The following is a 21,940-nucleotide window of genomic DNA, read 5'->3' on the forward strand; positions in this document are numbered from 1 at the left end:
AAAGTCTAAAAGCCTTTTGCAGAATATCACGTGTTTTGATTTATCTCAAAGTTTCCTCATTCTTTTAACAGTTCCAATTTGACAGAAGCATTTTAAGGTTATATAATAATGTGTTTTACCACCGGTTCTGCATAATAAAGTAATTGCTCTATTAGAGATGCATTAGTGAGAGGAGCAAGTGACACAAAAGAACTTTGCATCAGGAGGAACTTCTGCAGAAGGACAATCTTTTCTTTGAGAACATAGTGAGAACTTTGGCATGAAAAAAGAAAGAAAGAAAGAAAAAAGCAATTTACTTTGCCAACAGTGTCCAAGAAATTGCAGTCTATCAGGGCATAATCCTTGAAGATATCTGGATGTGAATACATTTTCTTAGCGTGACACACTAATGGTTTGGCACAGACAGGATGAACAACCCTGCTCGGAAGTGAGATGAAACATTTTGGAGTCTTTGTGACACAGCAGGTAAAACATCTTTGGAAAAGGGTCAGGTCATGGTCTATATGCTTCTTAATTCCTGTGTGAATTAACAAAATGCAGCATCTCCCTTTTCTTTGGTCATGAAGATGAATCAGTTCATAAATAGGGCTAGGACCACTGGCGGTGAGTAGTCCTTTCTTCTCCCAGTCTGGCATTACAATTCCTTACAGAGGATAGTTCTTTTCTGCTGCACTTACTCCTGGGAAGTTGGGAAGAGAAGACTGATCTCAGGGAAGGAAATCTTTGACCCCCTCACAAATAAATGGAAGTATGTGATTGAGAGCTATAATATTTCTGTGCAGACAGTGTTGGTACTTCATTCTATTGGAACAGCTATCTGGGCTCTGCTGGTGATCCTCTTAGGTATTGACTAAGTGAATTTCCCACCACAGGGTGATATTTCCCACCAGGAAAATAAGGGACAATGAATACGATCTTGATGAGGGATGCAGTGGGGCAGGTGTTAATTAATATTTGTGAAGAAATCTGTGATCCTGTGATGAAAGGTGCTATGTTAGTGCAATTTATTGCATTAAATATAGTAAGATTCCTTGGCACAGATGATTTCCACCATGTTATTCTGCAAGTTATTTTGGCTAGAGATCAGCTCAGGCCAAGCTGTTACATCTCAACACCTTCAGTGTTTTGAAGACATTGAGATATACGTTTGGAATTTGCCCATCTCTGCCTTGAAGCAGTTCAGTCCCACAGAGTGTAGCACATATCCTTCAAGAAGAAGCCCCGAAGCTCAATGAATAGGAGCAAAGCCTCGTACAGTAACATGTCAGAAGCTGGCTTTGAGGCACTATTTTTGCCCAGTCACCTGGACAAGGTAACATCCGTTGTCAAGCGTACGTAATCATTACACCCAGCAGTGATCTGGTGTGTTATTGAAAAAAATATTTCGGGTTATCACACCCAAGTGTAAACAGGATGAGAAAAAAACATACCTTCAGGTCACTGCAGGCCATGAAAAAAGCCACACACCTGACTGCAGCAAGTCAGAGAGAGGGACCTTTTTTTATGAGTATTTGCTATATTCCTTGGTATAAAATCCACAGCTGCTGCTTTGGGCTGATGTATAGAGCTTGACTTGGTGTTAAGCATCAGCAGAAATGAAAGTATCTGGTGCTTGGGTAAATGGGGTGCTAGCCATGCCTCACAGGGGCGTGCAGGAGCCAGCAAGAGGGACTCATCTCTCTGGTTTGGGAACAGAAGCAAGAACTTGTTGGACCACGTGTCTTGTTCTGGGAGGCCCCTTGGCTGCCCTGTGTACAGTTTGAGGGCTACGTGATCCCACACAGCTGCCAACGCCTTTCTTGCAGGATTAACGAGGTCACTTAGGACACTACCCCAACAGCAAGGTCCTCCTCTTGGAGTCTTTAAATAGCCCCTTTCCCTTCCATGTCTCCTTTGAGTTTCCTGGCTTGCTCAGGCGTATCTGACTCCTCAGCAGAGGAAATCCAGATTAGACCAAAGAAATGCACTTACTGTTTACCACAGAGGATGATGATGTCTGTGGTGGTGCTGAAGATGTTTGGGTGGGGGTTTTGGGAACAGAGGCAACAGGACCGTAACTTCTTGTGATCCTTCTAAAGCCAGATGATGTTAGTATTGTAAAAAAGTGTTTCAGTAATAACAACATTCAGGCTGTAATCACTTTAATTTGAATACTCCCTTATTCTGAGGTTGCCTAGTGATATTTCAGAGATCCCTGATCCCTTTTTTTCCTTCAGAAGTAATGATTTTATTTTTTTTCCTAAACCTCCATGTATCCAATACTGTAGATAATAACCTTCCAACAAGAGGAAATCACGGTTAGCTGGCTGAATATTGATGCTGAGGATGAAGGCACACAGACAAGAAATTCTCCAGGGTATTTTGCTCTCTTATTTAAGGGTGAATTTTTAGCTCCACTTAAATTAGAAAAAGCAATTTACTCTGACAAGGCACAGAACATAAGGCACCAAACCTGGCTTCACAGTTATTGTAAGGCTGGATAGTCAGCTGTGGAAAGAAGATATCCAGCTGGGAAATCCATAATGCCAGCAGTAAGCGGCTGTGCCCAGCAGTTGGGTCTGGTATGCACCTCTACCTTGCTGGTGGCAGAACGCTGGGAGGGGAGTCTCTGATTTGAGCGTTAATACGGTTATTAGCAGCCCAATAGTTTCTAGAGGTCTCAGGAGAGAGTGAGGACCGATGCTGCTTGGCCCCTAACCTAGTCTTGATTTTAGCTGGTATTAATTTTTGCACCAAGATTTCTCTTTGACAGGCTTTGAGTGCAGTGAGTGAGAAATCTTACTTGCAGATGCGAGTCTCATTACACAGACAGTTAGGCTTCTGACTGCTGCTATTTGTGTGAGCAAATTTATTAAGGGTAAGAGAAGAAAGAAGGATGTATTTTGAACATGTCAAATCCCACTTCTCTATTTAGAAACAGGCTATTTAAAACCAACCAAACAAACAGACAGAAAAACAAACAAACAAACAAACAAAAAACCCCTGGAACTGGACATCCTATTCCTTGGTCTCTCTTAAAAAGAACAGGTCTGGAAGTTTGTTAGCCCAGTGCAGCAATAGCTTTTCTTTAAAAACAGGCCGGTTTGTTTATTTTTTTTTTCTTAAGCAATTATACAGCTTTGTGAGACTATACTCAACAATTAATTTAATAGGATTATTGGTAGAAATGATGTTATGCATTGTCTTGAAGGAGTGACTTCTTTAATTTTGCATTTATTATTTTTGTGAGTGGAATAACAGCTTCCTTTTTCTTTCTCCAAATAAAATATTTATTAGTAAAATGTACAAATTAATACTATACGATTTCTTTCTGGGCATCCTCCTTTTTTCAGCACTAATGCTCAGACTCACAGCAAACACTCTCAGTAGTTTGCATGTCTCATCTGGAGAAATACTTGCCCTCAGCAAAAGACTTGAAAGCCCGAGAGCTACACAAAAGACTGAGTTTACCAGAAGTCTTCTTTTTAAGTCAGCGTTAAAAGGAGAACTGCACTGATAGCTGTTGTCCTTCAGGTGGGACAGGGAAAATCCCACCTCTGTTGGGTCTTCAAGTCTTGAGGAAAACATCCCAGGACACTTCCCCGATGAAGCAAAATTACCTGTTACTGCGTCTTAGTTGCAATTTTATGATCTCGTCTTGAGAAAATAACAGCTTGTCTTGGCGTGTTCCCAGGAGCAGGACAAGGAGACAGGAATTCCTTCCCTGCTTAATCGTGGGTCAGCAAAATAGCCTGAGCTGCCAGTCAGAGGGATCTTGGGATCAAGCTGTTGTCCTCCAAACCCAATGTCACTAACTAATCACTTGCTGCCTGTAATGTATCAATGACTATGCACTGGGGTATTTTTTTATTCCTGGCTTTCTCTGTCCTCCTGCTGTTTATCTATGAGGAACTTCATCCAAGCTAACCAAAGCTCTGTGTTTCAGGGATTAATTCCCAGAAAAAGCTCAGAGAGGAACTATCAGCTGGGAGCTGATTAAATTCATCTGAACTCAGTCCTGTGATACTCCTGGTTGGGTGACAAAGACAGCAGGCTTTTCTGAAGTAAGGCTAAGATGAGGGGCTCTGGCCAAAAAGTACCGCCACGCTTGATATTTTAAGTGGAGATGTTGCTACTTTAGCCTTTGTCCAGCTTCAAGCCATGAAAGGCAGCTACAGAATATTGTTAATAGGTGACAATTTGTCTCTAAATCCGTTCGCTGAAATCCTGCAGGAGGTTGGTGATTTTGTAAACTAACTTGAGTCTCTGGGACTTTCCTCTGCTATCATTCCACCCATATACCATGAATGCATCTTCGTTAGTCTGTGTGCATATAGATGTATCTAACATTCATAAGTGCTGGCAGGAATGGAAAATATTCAGCAAGAGGAATTTTACTTCTCTCCTCTCTTTTCTTATGGTTTCTTCTTGAACCGTCAAACATATCTTTCAATAAAAATAACTAATGTGTTTATTTAAACCAGAGCTGGGTAAGTAATTTGCATTAAAGAAATTACTCCATTCATCTTTTTTAGATCAGGCACAAATTGTGATTTTCTCATTTGTACTTACTGTTCAAAAAATTTACTGAGTATATTTTTATGAATGAATTTGTTAGCAATTCATCCATAAACACTTTGTTATGAGTATTAATTTAAACAATTGATTCTAATAGATTTCAAGGTCCAAATATCTTTGATGGCTGAAAATCTCAAGCTAATTAGTAAAAATCTGAGCTGTTTCTTTCCAACAGTCAAGTTGCCAGCTTGCAAGACAACAGAAACTTTAGGGTTGTTTTTTCTGTGTTGTCTTGCTATTATAAATTGCAGCTGTGTTCTTACACAGTATTCTGTATTATTCAGTGGTGCCACTTAAGCTAGTGGGAAATATGTCAGACGTTGTAATGGCATCAGGATTTTATCCACCATTCTAGCAAATGCACAAGTCATCCTATTCCCTTACTAGTGCACTGGAGGAAGTTTTAGTGTTAAGCTCAGATGCAGTCAGAGTTTTACTGTTAAAATATCAAGAGTAAATACTCAGGTAAAATATTTGACAATACAACCCAGCTCTCATTTGCACATTTTGAAGGTTGATCTTTCATGTCCCCTCAAGTTCTTTGTTCGCTTGAGTCCCTGGATAAAGTGCATGGAAAGTCAGAGGATATCTTATGTCATCACTATTTGTGTTAATGGCTTAGGAAACCCACAATCCAATCAGTTAAAATAAACAACCCAGTGTAATAGGAGCATAAATCAATGAAGACTTCATTACTGAAACCTTAATGTGTAATCCATCCACCTACAGAGGAAAGGGATACTGAGAGGCAGCAAGACAAAACCAGAGGACAGTCTGATTTAGGCAACCCTGGTATTTAAAAAGGTGCTGAGAATAGTAACTTCTGTAGTGAATAAGTTTGGTGGATACTCATCACTCCTGACAGCCTGCCCCAGACTATTAGGTCTGTCCCTATGCTAAAAAATGCCAAGAAACTCTTGGGAAGAGAGTTCTGATTGCTCTTTCTTTGCTCTGGGAGACTTGAGACAGCTCAGGACTGTAGACTAATGAACAAAGAAATTAATTAGAAAGATTAACATATGACTAAATCTATATGTGTTATGGGAAGCAATTCAGAACTGCTCTGACCCTGCCGCAGACTCCCCTCTCCGTGTGCTCCCTTGAGCCAGTAACATGCATTTGGACCCCTTCTCTAAGGGGTGAGGGTGGCAATACTTGGTGAACTGAAAGTTGATGGATTCCGTTAAAGCCACGTATGCTGTTTGTCTTGTCTTTGAAAGAAGCAGTAATCCTATCATACTGAGCCTTTTGATTTCAACATGGTTCATGAAAGGGCTGAAATTTTATGTCCACTGCAGAGACCTCTGCCTGTCAAGTTAATGTAGTAATGAATAGAAACCTCAGGCTCTTGCTCTGGGTGTAGGCCAGCTCTAAGATGGGGATGAGATATGCACTCTTTCTGTGGATTTTAGCTAACAACAGAAGTAAGGTGAGTCTTTAGAAAGGTGGCAGTGCTCAGAGACACTCCTGCCCTGAGTCCCCTGCTCCAGAAGTGATTCCTTGCCATTTGCTCCAGTCTTTCACCTCGCCTGACTCCTCTTTCTTCCTTCCCCTTCCCCTGACCACATACTTGTGCTTTTGTCTCACTCCCCTGCTGATATTCTTGTCCCTGTTGCTCACTCATGCCAGTATGAAATATGCATTGAGCAGTTTTTGTAGCACTGGTAATTGGCCAAAACCAGTATAAGGGGAATTTTGGTTTTCAGAGATTTGGAGTTTGTTTTTGTTAATAATTATGTTTAAAAAAAAATATCTAAGAATACATAATGTTAAGGATACAGAAGTTAGGAAACACTAATATAGATACTGCATACAGAAGACAGCACATGTAATTTGCCAATACAGAAGACATTTGGTTTAAGGGACCTGCCAAGCATCCTATGTGAGTCCTTCAACAGAGGTGGAAACGTGATTCTCCAGGCTGACAGTCACCTGCCCTGACTGGGAAGACTGACAATTTTCCTGCTTCATTTCCATGTCTCACCCAATGCATACCCTCCCCAACTTTAACAAAGGAGGAGGAGCTATCATATGCAGCTCCCTAATTATCTACACAATCCCCAGCACTGTGTCAGCTTGTGCTGTGACTTCAGCAGGGATCCACTGGGGAAAAAAAAAAAAAAAAAAAGTCAGTTTGCATTAATAGTCATCGTTACAGATCTGAATTAGTTTTCTCTAATATTCTTTTCTAGAGTTTCTTTTTACTAGGTGTTACTTCTCAATTACTTGTCTTAAATATTCAGTTGCATAATGTTAAATATGTCAGAGAATGGTGGAATCAATTTGGCTGGTAAAATATCCAGAATACATACTAGTAGGTTAAGTTTCTGAAGCACTCCAACATTCAGAAATATAGGAACCGTATATTTGCAAGATACCATTCTATTGTAATAATTTAATGGGAGATAAATTGATTCCATTATTCTTTATGTGATCCTGAGGTTCTTCAGGATCAAGGCTACACAAATGCAAGTTTTCTATTATATTGGCAATTTGTATTGTGTTGTATTGAATCTGTATGGAAATTAAGAGATCTAGAACTTAACGCAAATCCCTCACACAACAATACAAACTAGTGATTAATTCTTCAGTCTCAGCAGTGAAATCTGGTTGGAGGAGGATTAAAGAGAAGGTCTAGTGTATCACACAGACGGATGGTAGATATCATGTGTACCATCCTTCTCAAGTACAGTATATCTTATTTCCTCTAGTGCAAAATTTAAAGTGAATCTAAAGCAGAAAATCTGATGTCAAGGTGTGGTGCTTACTTGGTTTTGATTAAAAATAAGCTTAGGGCATCTTCCAGGCTTATATGTGGTTGTAGCTGCAAAGACAGGGGAATTTTCTTGTAAATGAGATTAATATATTTTAAAGGTATCCTTCAACTGCCAGTAATAAGGGATCCTGTCATGGAAAACCACCTCACACTTAACATTTCCGTGTGATACAGAATTTCCTCAACTTTGAGGTAGCCAGACTAAACCAAAAAAGAGACATGTAATTCAGAATTTAGATGTGAATTCTGCAGAAATGCTACTGTGCATTAAATATTGTGTAGCATGATCAGTATGTCTGTCAGAGGCTTTTAAAATGTGTTATCAATATGGTTCCATATATTCACTGGCCAGATGGCACAAAAAGTACTCTGTATCCAAACAAGGATTTCATTGTCTCTTCACCACATGATGAAATGCAGCCCTGTGTAGCATAAGTTCACTGCTCTCAACTGATCCCTAAATTTGGTGTGTTTCCATTTCAGAGCTCCTGTGACAAGGATGTCATCCTGAATATTCTCAGTGTCCTCACTGACTTGCTCTCTCTGGGTAAGGAAGCAAAGCTCTGGGGCAATATCCGTGGGCTAGGGGCATAAAGGGCTTACTCAAATAGGTCAGGGAATTCATGCCTCTATAAACTTGGCCAGGTGTTTGCAAGGTGAACAAAACAGGAATTTTATCTTAAGATTAGCAGTCCTTACTCCTGTGTTCAGAAAACAGCTTTTTCAGTAAGTTAAAGAAAAAAAAAAAAAAGACAAAAGACCCAGAGAAAGTATCTTTTTTTTTTTTTTTTAGTTTAAAAGGTGCCTGTGTGTTTCAAAGTATTTCATAATCCCTGACAGTCAACCACTAGAAATGTTCACTGGTGCTACTGGAGAGGCAGCTGTGAGACAGGGAGAGGAGCCTGACTTCCCAGGGACTCCCTCATGGAGAGAGTTCAGCATCTCCCCAAAAGGCACCTCCACCTCGGGGCTGCAGGGAAGGCATGTTGCTGCGTGTGTCCGAGCCATATGAAAAAATAAGTGAAGTGGCAAAAGAACTGAAAAAATAATTTTCTTTTCCTTCCTTCTCCACCTCAAAAATGGCATTTGCTAAACAATTCTCAACTCAGTTGAGCTGCTTGGCTGCTTGCATCGGCGTTCCCCACTCCTTGGATCCCCACTGAGGACATAGCCCATGCAGCTGGGCCTCTCTTTCGGAGCCCTGCAGTGCTGTTCCTCACCTAGATAAGAGACTTGCCTACCTGGAGGACAGGAGGTACTGTCTCCTTCCAGGAGCTGGATCTGTGGCTTCCTCCAACCACGGAGCCTGAAGTTGCTGCCGGTCTCCCATGGATCGATGTTTGTTGGCACAGTAGGGCTCACAGAATTAGCATGTGGTTTCTTTGGAGATCTAGATTTGTTTGAAAGCTGTCTCCAAAGCTTCCCTAGGATTCCTTTTCATTTGGCAGAAGCCTGTTGCAGCTTTAGTCCTTTGCTTGTTTAATTTCTAGTATCTAAGAAAAGATCACTGAGCCTTCTGCTCCTTTGAAACCTGTTGGTGTCTCTGCTTATTCCTCTCTGTCGCATTTCAATGCGCAGTGAAAAAATTCTTCAGGACGTGGGTTTGTAAAGATAATGACTGCTAGAGCAAGAGGCAGCAGAGCACATGGTTTCACCATGCAGGGGCCTGGGTCAATTCTGCAAATGCCCTTGGGTTTACAGCAATAAAACACCACTGGAAAGCCATGGGAGATTTGTGTGCTCTGTGTGGGGTGAGGGTTTGTGATAGCGGTGGCTGAGGGATGCTCTGAGCAGAGTCTCTCTTCTTTTCCCCAGGGACCGGCCGGCGAATCCACTACATGATCAGCAAAGGGGGCAGCGAGGCGCTGCTGCAGGCTCTCACTGCCGCTGCCCAGCCCGAGCCGCCCGACCACAGCACCCTCCTGCCCCTGCTCCGCCTGCTCGCCAGGGTCGGCCAGCGAGGTACTGCTGAGGGGAGGGCATCTTGGGGGGGACCACTCAAAGCTAATGGACAGACCCAGCAATAACCAGCACTGGGATATGCCTGATAGACAGCTGTGAGTTTATTTTTGGGGTGTGCTGCTTGTCTGCAGTTTGGCCAGGCAGAGAACCTGCAACAAGGCAGGAAGGGCGTACATGTGCATAGAGCTGTTTCACATAGAGCGCATAGAGCTGTTTCACATATATTCACTGTAGACACGTTACATCCATGTTCTGCTTTGGGTTGGCCCTTGTGGCTGAAAGCCCCACCATCAGAATTTTATTTTTTTTTTTCCCTTACGTGAAATCTTAAAATACGATTTCTCTTTGTCAGCCCAATTTGCTGCAGAGTGGCATATCTTGGTGTACAGGGAGGTTTCCTGAGGCAGGGGAATGCCAGGGCAGTGGAGAGACCCACCAGGAGCTGGCAGCTCTTGCAAGAGAGATAGACTGGGGGAAACCATGCTCTGCCCCCCCTGAGACAGAACCAGGAACACCCATCAGAAAAAACACAAGATCAAGGGAATCCTACATCCTCCACCCAACAGGTAGAAGGCAGTCGTTTTTGTTATGAGATCTTGAGTTATAAGATTTAGTGAAAATATGTTTATCAGCACTGCTGCAGAGATCTGGTCTTTGTAATAGCTTGATTCTTGCTTTTCACAGATCAGAAGTTTGGGCTGAAAGTGCAGAAGGCAGATGCAACTGATACAATACTGAGCTTGGCAAGAAGAAACCTGGGCCACCACCTGTACCTCACCCACTGCCTCTGGGTCCTGCGGGTTTGTGCTTCTAATGGTGAGTGCCTGGATTTTCCTCTGTCCCTCTGTGTAACAACCACCAGAGTTCTTTTTTAGTCATTTCAGTGCAAAGAAACATCATCCCTAAGGTTAGTGCCTGCATGCACTGTGCATATACAGAATCAGGCACAAAAGCCAGAACGACTGTAGAAGGAGGTGCTCCCCAAGGGGCCTATACAGCCTTTACAGTGTATTTCATCTGTGGACTCTGAAAATAAAAGTGCTGTAGTGAAAAATATTCATGGCAATAATTTCCTATTCTAGAATATAAACAGTCAACTCCTTTGCTCTGAGACTTAGGTACCTTAAGTCTCTATGCTATTACCATAATAGCCAAATGTCTCACTATTGTTGATTATATTGATCCTCGGACCAGCTCCACGGGAAAGGAAAATATGGGTGGAGAAACAGAGGCAAAGAAAAGTCAGTTACTCATTCAAGGTCCCTCAGGAAGTACATATTAGATCCTGGTCTTCTCTCTAGCATCCCTCCCCATGCACTCTCGTAGCTTTTTTTGCTTGGTAGTGCCCTCATTTTAAATTATTCAAGCAATGGGATTTCCAGTATTCTCTCCCAGGATCATTACAGATTCATACAGGCTTTCCCTGCTACAGAGCAGTGAGTTTGTCAGCACAAATTTCCCTTTGCTCACTCTAACCCTTTCCTCCCCTTCCTCACATCCCTCACCCAGCAGATAATTCTTGACGGCCATCCCGTCTGCAGCCTGCTATATGCATCCTAAGATTTAGCACTCCTGGCGCCCAGCCCTGCAGGTCCCTTCTATCTGTACAGGAGCTAGCTTCATGCAATGGGCTTTCTCAGGCAAGCAGCCAAGCCTCAACATTCAACGTCTCTGCCTGCGATAAGCAGTATTTGAAAGGCTGAGTGTGACTGAAAATGCAGCCAAGGCCAGAAGCTGAAACGTGCCTTTATTTGGGTTTCACAGCTGTGTAGTGACCTTGTGCTGCCTCCTACCCAAAATGATGATCTACACACTACCCTGCTCCCTGTTTCAGTGCACCTGCATCCCAGTCCAGCTGCAGTTTTTGCAGAGGTTTTAGGATGCAAGCTGCAGCCTGGCCTCCTTTCTGCTAATGTCAGACCTCAGAACCCCACCTCTGCTCCTTTGTTGGAGCATCTCTGTTACTCTCCAGGTATGTCCAGCACTCTCCAGATGTGCTTCCCCCTTCCATGAGTAACTTTGACTCTGTGGGCTGTGTGACCCAGCTGGGAAGCTACAGGAGAGGTTAGGTGAAGGTCTGTGTGGAGGTGGTACCAAACTAGGAGATTACATGCTCCCAACCTTAAAAATTATTTTTATGGAGTGGAACTAAACAGGATCCAGAAGCATATAAAACTAAGAGAGTGCTTAGGTATGAAAGCAGAAAAGATGAGTCCTTGCCACAATCTCATTGCTCTGGGTTGCTCCCTTCACAGCCTGCCACCAGTTGCGTGTGGCAGCCTACATCCCGCTCTGGGGCAGGATGAATTCAAGCAGCCTTGTCCACTGCCTGTCTCTAATGAATTACCAGCTATTGCAAAAAGTAGCTGGCAAGCCTTGCAGAGCTTTCCATCACAGGACAAATTGGCAGGGACATGGTAGGACTGCAGGAGATGATGGACCCTCTGGCAGCAATCTGATGACCACTGGGAGATATTTACAAAACAGTCAAAACCCAGCAGTGGGCAGGCAGCCAGGTCTCCCTCTGGCTGCTGTTGATTACTGATCCTTTCACCCTGTTCACTTGCATTTAATATTTCAGGGCTGTATTTGTCCCTTCTTTACACACAGATCCTGTCTCATAGAGGAGAGGTCTGGCTAAAACATCTAGTTTATGCATCAGGCATTTTTGGAATTGATTGTAAAATCTATCTATAAAAGTTCCTAGTATGTTAGCAAGTGAAGGTTTAAAGGTAAAATTGGCGTAGCTGAAATTAAGCTGCATTCAGAAGCACCCCTGCTTCCAAAACTCACTTCCATACTGCTGAATAATAGCACGGAGAGAAAACTGCCCTCCATACCCTATGAAATAAACTGTCCCCATGGAGCTGCCTGTGGGAAATGTGGGATGAATTTGAGCCCTGTCATTTTGCTGGGACATGACCCTATTTAACTATGATTTGTTCTCTTAAGAGTACAATATTTATAGGAAAAGGGGCTTTGGGGGACTGAGGAAAGAACTGCAGGCTTGTTTTTGTGTCTGATCTTGGCTCAGGTTGTGTCCACGGACAGCTTTGTGCTTCAATTTCTGTGTTTGTAAAATGACCTGTGAAGTCCAGTTGGGAGCCCAGAGAATTCTGCTCCTAGAACCAAGGGCAACTATTCCCTTACCTGCCTCATCCCTAAACACAATATTGCAGAGTGTCTGCTTCAGATCTGACTGCTTTTCTTTTTTATTGGCTTAGCTACCACAAGAGCTACGCTTGGCATCAATGGAGCCATGGAGCTGCTTTTCAAAGTCATCACCCCCTACAGCAAGAGACACGTCAGGACAGTCAGGTAGGCAGTAGCCCCAAGGGAGCTCATCTTTCCCAGACAGCGAGAAATAAAATTTTGGTTCCACATGAAGAGGCAAAGAAATCAGAAATGGATGCACAATTTCCACTCACTTTAAATCTGCAGGGTTTTTTAAGAGGCAGGAATAGTTCCCTGAAGGACACGTTAATACCGTGATTCATCATATGATTCATGCTGGGGCCATTTATTTGTAGTGTACCCTATATAGTGATGGCAGTCCTTCATTCCCCAGTCAGGACTGGATTTTGAGAAGCATGTGCTGGCAGCAGACCGCTCCTGCCTACCTCTTAGCATGAACCTCCTTCCACCACTGGCCTGGGGGCAGGTACAGTGGAATCGTAGCAGTGCTGCCTCATCCTCCTTTTGCAGACATTTGTGACCAGGTCATCATGATATACTTGAAGTATGACAGTTCTTACTAGTATTAATTTGGGCCTGTTTTTAAGCTCATCCCAAATATTTCAAATAGTTTTTTTCTGAAGACAGCAAGTTCATTTTATATCTCCATCTGAATGCTCAACATTAGTCCCCAAGATGTCCATTCTGACTACTTCCTCAGATGCTTTTCAAGGAAAAATTTGTAACGTGGAAAACATCCACAGAAGAACATAACACATTTCTGTGGCTTGCTCATTACAAAAAGGAGGAAGAATTTATTGCTGACACAAATCACATTTGCTTAAGTAACACAGAACCTGCCAGTTCTCCTGCTTAGACGTGCAATGCCTCGTGCAGCACGGTCCCTACTTGTTCACGCATGTCTCAGCAAGGACATGGCCAACAGTCAGTCAGTTTTGGCTTCTGCATGGAGCTGGCATGGGTGCGGTTCATGGCTGGTGATTACTGAGGAAGTAGCTCTAGGCTGAGCATCACGTGTAGGTGAGAAGTGGATGGACAGACATGGCACAACAGTTTGACTGCTACTTATTTAGCTGTGGTTGAAGTGGGGGCCAGTCGCTCTGAATGAGGGCGCCAGTAAATAACATCCATCCTGCTGTTACTATCAAAGACTGATCCCAGTACACCCAATACTGCCAGTTACACAATGCGTTGTATGGGAAGGAGTTCAAGTTAATTTCCACTAGCCACAAGTGATGAACTTACATGTCAACACATTGTACTGTTGTTTGCTAAATGCAGCATTCTTCCAGTTCTTCTGCCTACGTGTCTGGGGCTATAAAAAAAATGTGAACAGTTTGCTTTGCTAAATAAGATACTGAGTGGGCCCAGCAGACACACAACTTCCTGCAGCTGCCTTGTTAATGGAAGCCAACTCACTTTTGCCTGCATTTTTGGCTTTCTAGTACATCGCTAAGTACCTGGAACTGCTTCACAGCTGCAGCTCGCTCTCTGCCAGAGTACCTGTGATTTGTCTACATGGTCTGTCCAAAAGTATGATATCAGGATGTTTCCTACACTGAGGTCTGGATATTACCCAACTCAAAAAGTATTATTGCTAGGGTATTATTCCTAGGATATCTGAGCACCCACCAAGATTCCCCACAGGCATCATGTTATAACTTTAATCTTCAAGATTAAACTGCTATATGTACGTCAGGGGTGCCCAGGATGAGTTAGACCCAGAGTTAGGCTTGAATTTCGAGGCCAACAAAAGTGATAGATAGGTCCATTCCTGTGCTTAATTATCAATTCCCTGGTTTCCTTCCTAAGGAAGTGTTATCTATGATTAGACTAGTGTTAGTTCTACTGGGATTGCCTTGTAGGCCAGGATCTGTGTGTAAAGGGACTTGGGCCTGTATCAGTTCTCTGTTAAGAAATGGGACTGGCTACATAAAGGCTTTTTAAATGAATTTTGTGCAAAGCTGATTTTTCCACTAGCTGTTTCCTCTGAGGGAAGTGGGAAACTTGGTATCTGTCACACATTTCTAGCCTGGCTTTTTGCTGAGATTCATTTGGAAATGCATCTAGTGCTGCTGAGGGTGGTTGTAATGTAGGCTGTAAAGTAGTCTAGAATACTCACTTCTAAGCAGAAAGGGAAAGAAATAGCCTTCAGAGAAACACCCTTCCTTTGATTTCAATGATTCCAGATTGTCAACATGCAATATTTGGGTTTTTCTTCCTTTTATCTGATGTACAAGAATTGTTTTGAACCTTCTGTGGACCCTTTTTTCCATTTGGGACACACACACACACACATCAGAAAATACAAACTCAAAATTTCCCTCAATAAAAGTCCAGTTTTATTGTTAATAAGCCATTTTATTGCTGAAACGCTTGGATTTATTTTCCCCCTTGAAAAAAAGTCATCTTATACTTTAGCTATTATCTACCTGAGCTTCCTCATTGCTAGTTCAGTTTCCTAATTTCCTTTTTTTCCCCTAAAACATTTGTGCTTTCCTTAAAACATATTTATATGTGTGTACAAATGGAGGATAAAACCTTTCCTGGGACCTAGCTCGCAGAAAAAGGTGATTTGGCTCCCACCTACAGTTGGTTTAACGAGCAAGAACTATAAATCAGCTGAAGCCTGGTAGCCACTCATCTGGCTTGCCTGGGGCTCAAAGCCACTTGTTTCATTTAATAACTAGGAACAGCTGAGCAGGTCAACGGCTCAGTGGAGACAGTCTGTTTTACATCGGAAGCAGCACACAAACCTATTTTGTTTTAGAAAATGCTTGCAACCTATCTAAAGGCACTAGTTTCTTATTTTTTAGTAGGGACTGTGCTTGCTTGCTGTCTATTTGAAAACTCTGCTCTTATTGTGGAAAGCAGCTTTAAGAGATGGTGCTGACAAGAATTTATGTCCTGAGACCAGAACTCCAGACTGCAGGGTGGGTTACAGATCTTCTGTCCCAACATTAGTGAATGCCAGGGATAGCTATGGTCTGAAAATCCAAAGCATCTTTACAGTCATCAGACAATGGAGGTGGGTACTTGTGAAATGTCCTTCTATTTTTTTTGAGCTTCTGTAGTTAAACAATTGTAGTCTGACAGGGAGAATAAGCTTACAGATGAGTTTTCTGTTGAGGAGAAAGACTAAAAAAAAGGGTCATGTGCTTTGTCTAAGTTCAGCATGTGCTGCTGGTCATCTGACACTGGTGTAGCTCTTCCCAAAGTTGCTGTAGGTATGCTGAAATCCAGAGTGAGTTATTTTGGTGTAGTCAGTTGTTCACAAAAACATCTGCTTCTTTTTGACTATCACTGTGGAACTTGAAGAGAACACTGATCTGTAACCTGCCTACAGAGGAAAACTCCAATGCCCTCCCAGGAAGCCTCTGATCCTCCCTTTGTATTTGCTCTGGATACCTTCTCTCTGCTTCATAACCATGTGCCACCACAATTTGCCTTGTTGCTGGGAAGGAACAGCTGGCAACTGTGGGGGCTGAGATTACCCTTGTCCTTTGATCAACTGCCAGGAACGCAGCACCAAAAATGCATCACTTCTCTTGTGGGTACACCCGCATTCTCCTGTCCTGGGCAGCAGCAGGACCAAGGTCACTTTAAGAGTCTGCCCTGGAGAATGTGCTATGAGAGCTATTTATTTAGCCAGCTAAGATGTGGAAACAAGATACATAGTTCTATTTATTTTTCCCAGTGGCAAAGCTCTGGGTTATTTAGAAATAGTCTCCCATGCTCCAGTTGACCTTCTCTGGGTGGGTGCCAAGTAGCTCTGGTTCCCCTGAGACTGTGACTCATGGACTTTATTGGTCTTAGTTAGGCATTTGAGGTCTTCAGGTTGCTGGTGCCATAACTGTGGATCTCTCCAGGGCTACCCATGTCTGAAGTAAAAAACACATTGAAAAAAAAAAAAAGTGAAACTTGCTGAGGTTTAGAAAACTCTTGAGTTAAGGACTATGAAATCCAAGGGAGATGGAGACTCTAGGCTGTCTTACTCACCTCTCATGATGCCATGCTGCAGAGAAAGCTTTCTGATACCTTTTATAGGGGCAGTTTAAAATAAAGCCAGATGATGTTCTGTTTTTCTCAGTTCTTTTTATGTCAGTAGCTGGGATATCTGATACGAGTGTGTGTGTGGGACGCTCAAATCATCACTCCATCAACACCTTCTCTAGTGCAACATCCCTGATGCCCCACACAGTGTAACGGTCCCTGCTCCTTTCACCTTCTACCTTACTTATTCCCCATATGTTTCATATCTTCTACCCTTCTCCTACTTTCCAGTGTCCAACACCCTTGCTTATTTTCTCAACTTACTTGTTCTGAGAGATATTTGGATGTGGTGTGGGCAGCTGGATATGGAATGTGACGGTGGCAGATGTTTGTTCTCTGGCCATCCGGGAGCTAAGTCTCTTCTGTATGGCTGGATCTCCAGGTGGCTAAGCATCAGATATCTTCCCCAGGCTGCCGGCATGCCAGGCCAATGGCTTTGGAGGCTGTATGTTGTCTGTGGCTACATGTTGTACAGGTCTCCTCTAGGACTCCTCAGCTTGAAGGTAGATTATCAAAGTGAGTGAAAATAACTCAGAATTTATGATTCTTTCATATGAGGAAGACCTGTGTTTTAGAAAATGGCAAATGATGGTGTGACTCGTGTCTGAGTTGTTCCCTCCATTACATGATCTTTTTCTGTTGTTAAAAGGCTGGCAGTCAGTCTTATTTCTGCAGTTTTATTAAAAACAATTTAGACTCTTTTAAAATGTCTTTGTTTCTCAAAGCTCTTTGGATACATCTATTTACCATACTAAGCAGAGCTGGCTATTGGTTAGTGTTCACATAAAGCTCATACAAGACATTGCAACAAGAATGAGTATTTGTCGGAATTAAAAACTCTTTCTGTGAATATTCACAAAACTTGGCTTTCTGCACTGAGTTGTTCCAGTAAAGTTTGACTACTTAATTAAACATTGAAAGTGAATAAAAAAGGTCTGGGAATGGTGCCAAATTAATTCACTAGAAAATGTGATATGGAGAAATTATCTGCCTTTGCTCATGTCCAGCATTGTCTGCTTCTGACATTTGATCACAATCCTTATGTCTGGTACTTATTGGATGGTCCTAGCTCCTCAAGCACTTGCCGATAATCATCCTTTCCATTAAAGGGAGGAAATCCTCTCATGTAACTCTATTCCATTGGAGGTGGATATCTGGATTCGTTACACACTAAAGGAAAAGGAGCAAGTTCTTTTCACCTGGATCAAATGCTTGCCTCTAGAAACTTGAGGCAGTGTTTGTTTCTCTCCCCTGAGTGGAGGATGAATCTGGAGTGGATAACTTGGAAGCAGCATGATGGGCATTTAAGGTTGTGTCAGCTTGCTGAGAGAGATTAGGAAAATAGTCCTCTCCAACTAGTGTCAGGGCTAAAAAGCCATGAGGAAATGAGAACATGTTTGTTTGTCTTTTCTTCAATGATGTTTGCTCAGGGGTAGTTTGAAGTGGGGAGTGACTCATGAATTTGAAACATGCAAGAATAATGATGCTGTTGCTATGGTCAGGAAGTGATTTCTGTATCACGTACTTTCGTCACAGTGTGAGCTGAGAGGAAGATTTTTGCTGGAGTACTGAAAGAGTAGCTCATGCAAGTAAAGAGGAATGTCAAGGTGATCAAGAGAGCACATATAAATCTAAAAGCCCAAATCTGACAAGTCCATATTTAATCAGAAGTGTCAGATTGACCAAGAATACAAAGGCCCTGGAAATGCTGAAGATAAAAGTTAGGAGGTTCTATATAGCTTCAAAATAGGCTTTGAATATATGAATATATATATTACTCTGCTTTTCTATAAAACCTGTCTTATTTGCACACAACAGATTCTGTGTTCTCATCTTGGAACTGGTGCTTTTGATGCAAGCTAAAATGTAGGCGTTGAGCCCATAGTGTTGAAAAGCGACCAAGCTGCCACATCAACAGATGATGTAAAAGTGATCTCCTGTGGCCTTAACGACAGAAGAAATCAGAATGGCAGTGAGCTATGTCTATTTCAACAAAAAGAGAGGAGATGTGTATCAGTGATGACCCAAATACTCAAATTATCTCTTCTGTTAAGAATGATGGAGAGACGCATGGAAGAGAGTCAACTGCAAATGTGTCCTAGACCCAGTGCAGGCAGATAGAATTCCCTTAGCCTTAATCCTGGATAACTTCTTGCTGGTAGACCACCATACACATTTGCTGCAATTCCATCTTCTAGATTGTCCTAAACTTTCAGCTGCTCTCTGTTTGACCAGAGGAACATGTAACGTAGCTGTTGCCAGCCAATATTTTGAGAATGAGAAGAAACTCAACACACCAACACGGTGATTAGTTCCTCTGCAACCTGATATGGTAGCTGTTGTGAGTGGATATTTTTGAGGAATGCCCCACATACAGCTTTATGATTTTGTTTATTTGTCAATGCTTCCTGATAGCAGATGAAAAGCAAATCATCCTTAATTCCTCTTGTTAGTTTGTGATTTGCAATTAATCATGTTGAGCAGTTTGGATACTTAATTGGAAAGTAACACACAATTCTATTGGAATGTGGTCAAAATTAATCAATGCTTAGTGCCTGCTTATTCTCAAATTGCTATTTGGTCCATTTGATCCCTGTAGAAAATTCACAGGAGGGGCTGAAATATTTCTTTTGACCTATGTCACAACTAAATTACGTGCTTCCCATCTGGTCTTGATCTACACAGGATTTAGCCGAAAATTCCTGCTAAATGAAACTGGTAAATACTGTTCTGAACGAGATGATGCCATCAAGAAGGGGGAAAGGGTTGTCTTAAAAATTGTTTATATCAAGTGTCTTTTCAACTGGACTAATATCTCAGATAACATGAAACAGAGATAGGTAAATAAATCCTAGTGCTCAAATTTAATGTAAGGAGCCATTGTAATAGAAGAAATGATTTTGGAGCCAAAGGTGTTCCAGTTTAATGCAGTTCCTTCTCCTCTGTTCTTTTAACAGTCTGTGTGGTTTCTCTCAAAGAACGATCTGTTCTAATATTAATAATAAGTTATAAAATCTCATTTCAGACTGATGGTATCTTGGTGCTGCTTTGCAGAGTAAATAGAGTTGCACTGCAGAATTATACTTTACTGGCATTGTAGCGTTAATAGCAGCAGATGAGAGAAATTGAAAAATTAAGAGGTAGAGGCAAGGGAGAAAGAGATGCTTTCAGATGAGATTTGAAAATAGATGAAGAATTGATGAGGCAGAGAGTAATACCATACACCAAGGTTGTTCCAGATGGCTGGACAAACATGTTGCATACAGAAACCCTGGTGCCATCTCTTGGTAGCCTCTGGTATGGCAAGAGTGAGCACACATCTACCTCGGTGGCATAAAAAAACTGGCAAATGAACACTATAAAAAGAGAAATCCACTTCTAAGCTTAACTTGGTATGTCATGAGAATGGAGGAACTGGTTTATAAATGGACCCGCTTAGTGAGGCTGTTATTTTGAAAGAGTTGTTTGCTTTTTTCTTTTAAGTCTAGATTATGTGTTACATCTATTTTGGATAGAAGTAACAGTTTGAAAAACAAGCTATGCTTTCAACTGGAGGCCTTTTTCATGTCCGTTATTTCTTGCCCTTTGGTGAGCTAGCAGGTTATATTTGGAAAGATGGTATGAGGGCAAGTTGCTGCTCTTCTCAAGTTCTTGACTTTTCACACCCAGTGGCTATGGCAGATGCAATTCATGGCTGACCTCACATGATGGCTTTGGGTATGCCTATACTGCAGGCAACTCTCTGCTCATTGGGTGGGAGATTCTGTCCGCCCTAGGTTTGATTTACCTCATTCTGCTAACAACTGTTAAGGCTTGCAGCAGGGCCTCCAGTGTGGGCTACCCAAGCTTCTTAGGACATATTATCCAGTCTGGGAGTATTATTCATGTTGCCGTATCTGTCTCGCTGTTGATCCTCGTGCTAACTAGATTAAAGCTAACACTTGGGTGCCTCACTGCATTGCAACCACATTGCTTCTTAGAAGATCTCTGAGGTGTATCTCCCACAGAGCTAGAAAAACCATTGCCATTCCCATCCAGGACTTTCTTTCATGCATCAGTTGCATCTCAGAGTGTTTCCCAGAGTTAAATGGATTGTTATTGTTAACAAGATTCTCTGTATCTGCTTGTGATAGTCCTACAGAAAGATGGGTCAAGACTGGTGTGTACTGGTTATACTAAGCATTTTGTAAGTAGCACAGAAGGAACAGAGTGGAATAAATCAAAATTTAAAGAACAAGAACAGATCTAGAAGGATTACAAAATATTCTGCAATCTGGGGAGAAATGAGGGGATTGGGGAGGCTTCTGGAAGTTGATGGGTTATCTGAGATAAGGAGTGGGAAAGCTGCTCCTGATCTGGAGGTGCAGAGAGAAGGTTTTCGCTAGTGGTGGTAGGGCTATAAGGGTAAAGAAGGTAAAAGGTAGAAGACAAAAGATCTCTCATGTCTGAAGTGCTAATCTGAGACACGGTGTGTTACTGTGGGCAAGTCACCCGAGATCAGACTTTCCATATTCTCAATGAATACACTTAAAACCGCACCTTCCTAATGCCTTCACAAGGGTAGTGATGGTACAGCCAGTTGTGACTGAGGCATTTGGTGATGACAGAGATAGAGTTGGGGAAAAGGAGGAAGGTGAGAGCAGTAGTGAATTTATGAAAGGCTCTATGCTCAGGCAGGCTGCAGTTGAAGTGGACTGTGGAGAGAATGTGGAGCTGGCAGAGTGGGGAGAGGGTTGAGCAACGTGGTCTGTGACCTTGTAGGTATGTTTGAGGTGGATGTTAAGTGCCAATGCTTTCAGAAAGCATCAACCAGACAGCCCTGGGGGACTGGGACTGGAGACAAGGGATTTCTAAGCAAAGCCTGTGTGAATTTGCTCATAGAGGTGAAGAACAGGTGCCCATCCTGCCTGTTTACATCTATCCATTTTCTTGTGTCAAGGAGACAAAGAAAGAATCCCACCTTGTAAATCATTGAGTTGGGTAATGGTGTGAATCTCTGCTAGAGGCCAGAGAGTGAGAAGATGAAGATAAAGGCACTCATGTGTCAGCGCATATGAGAGCTCAGGAATCTCCTCTCCTTTGCCTTTCACTTGATTTATTGACATTTCTCCTCCCACCGAGAAGCCTGTTGCCCTTATGAAGGGGGTAGAAAGCAGCTCTGAAATCCTTCCCACAAGCTTTCTGTCCAGAGATAGACAAGGGAAATTTGATGGAAACAACAATGAAAGGAAGCCTTAGTGCAGAGCTTCTACAGTAAAAAATTTGCACAATGCTGACTTCAGGCAGGTGCTGTCCCCACAATAAAAACAACCCTAAGAATTTCCTGGGGTTGCTGTGACTTTTTTCCAGCTCCACCAGTGCTGGCAGGTGAAACGTAAGGCAGTCTCTAGAACTATC

At 42.4% G+C, this 21,940-nt stretch overlaps 1 protein-coding gene across 1 annotated transcript in view; it reads left to right on the top strand.

Annotated features, from left to right (window-relative positions):
- Nucleotides 1–21,940, top strand: part of AGBL1 (ATP/GTP binding protein like 1) — a 289,236-nt gene that overhangs the window by 12,558 nt on the left and 254,738 nt on the right. The window contains exons 2-5 of the mRNA XM_026856071.1: nucleotides 7,817–7,880; nucleotides 9,149–9,295; nucleotides 9,980–10,111; nucleotides 12,520–12,613. Coding sequence (XP_026711872.1) covers nucleotides 7,817–7,880; nucleotides 9,149–9,295; nucleotides 9,980–10,111; nucleotides 12,520–12,613 — 437 coding nt within the window. The remainder of the gene's footprint in view (nucleotides 1–7,816; nucleotides 7,881–9,148; nucleotides 9,296–9,979; nucleotides 10,112–12,519; nucleotides 12,614–21,940) is intronic.

Source organism: Athene cunicularia, assembly GCF_003259725.1.
Source record: "Athene cunicularia isolate RWA chromosome 10 unlocalized genomic scaffold, athCun1 chr10_part1, whole genome shotgun sequence".
Taxonomy (NCBI): Eukaryota; Metazoa; Chordata; class Aves; order Strigiformes; family Strigidae; genus Athene; species Athene cunicularia.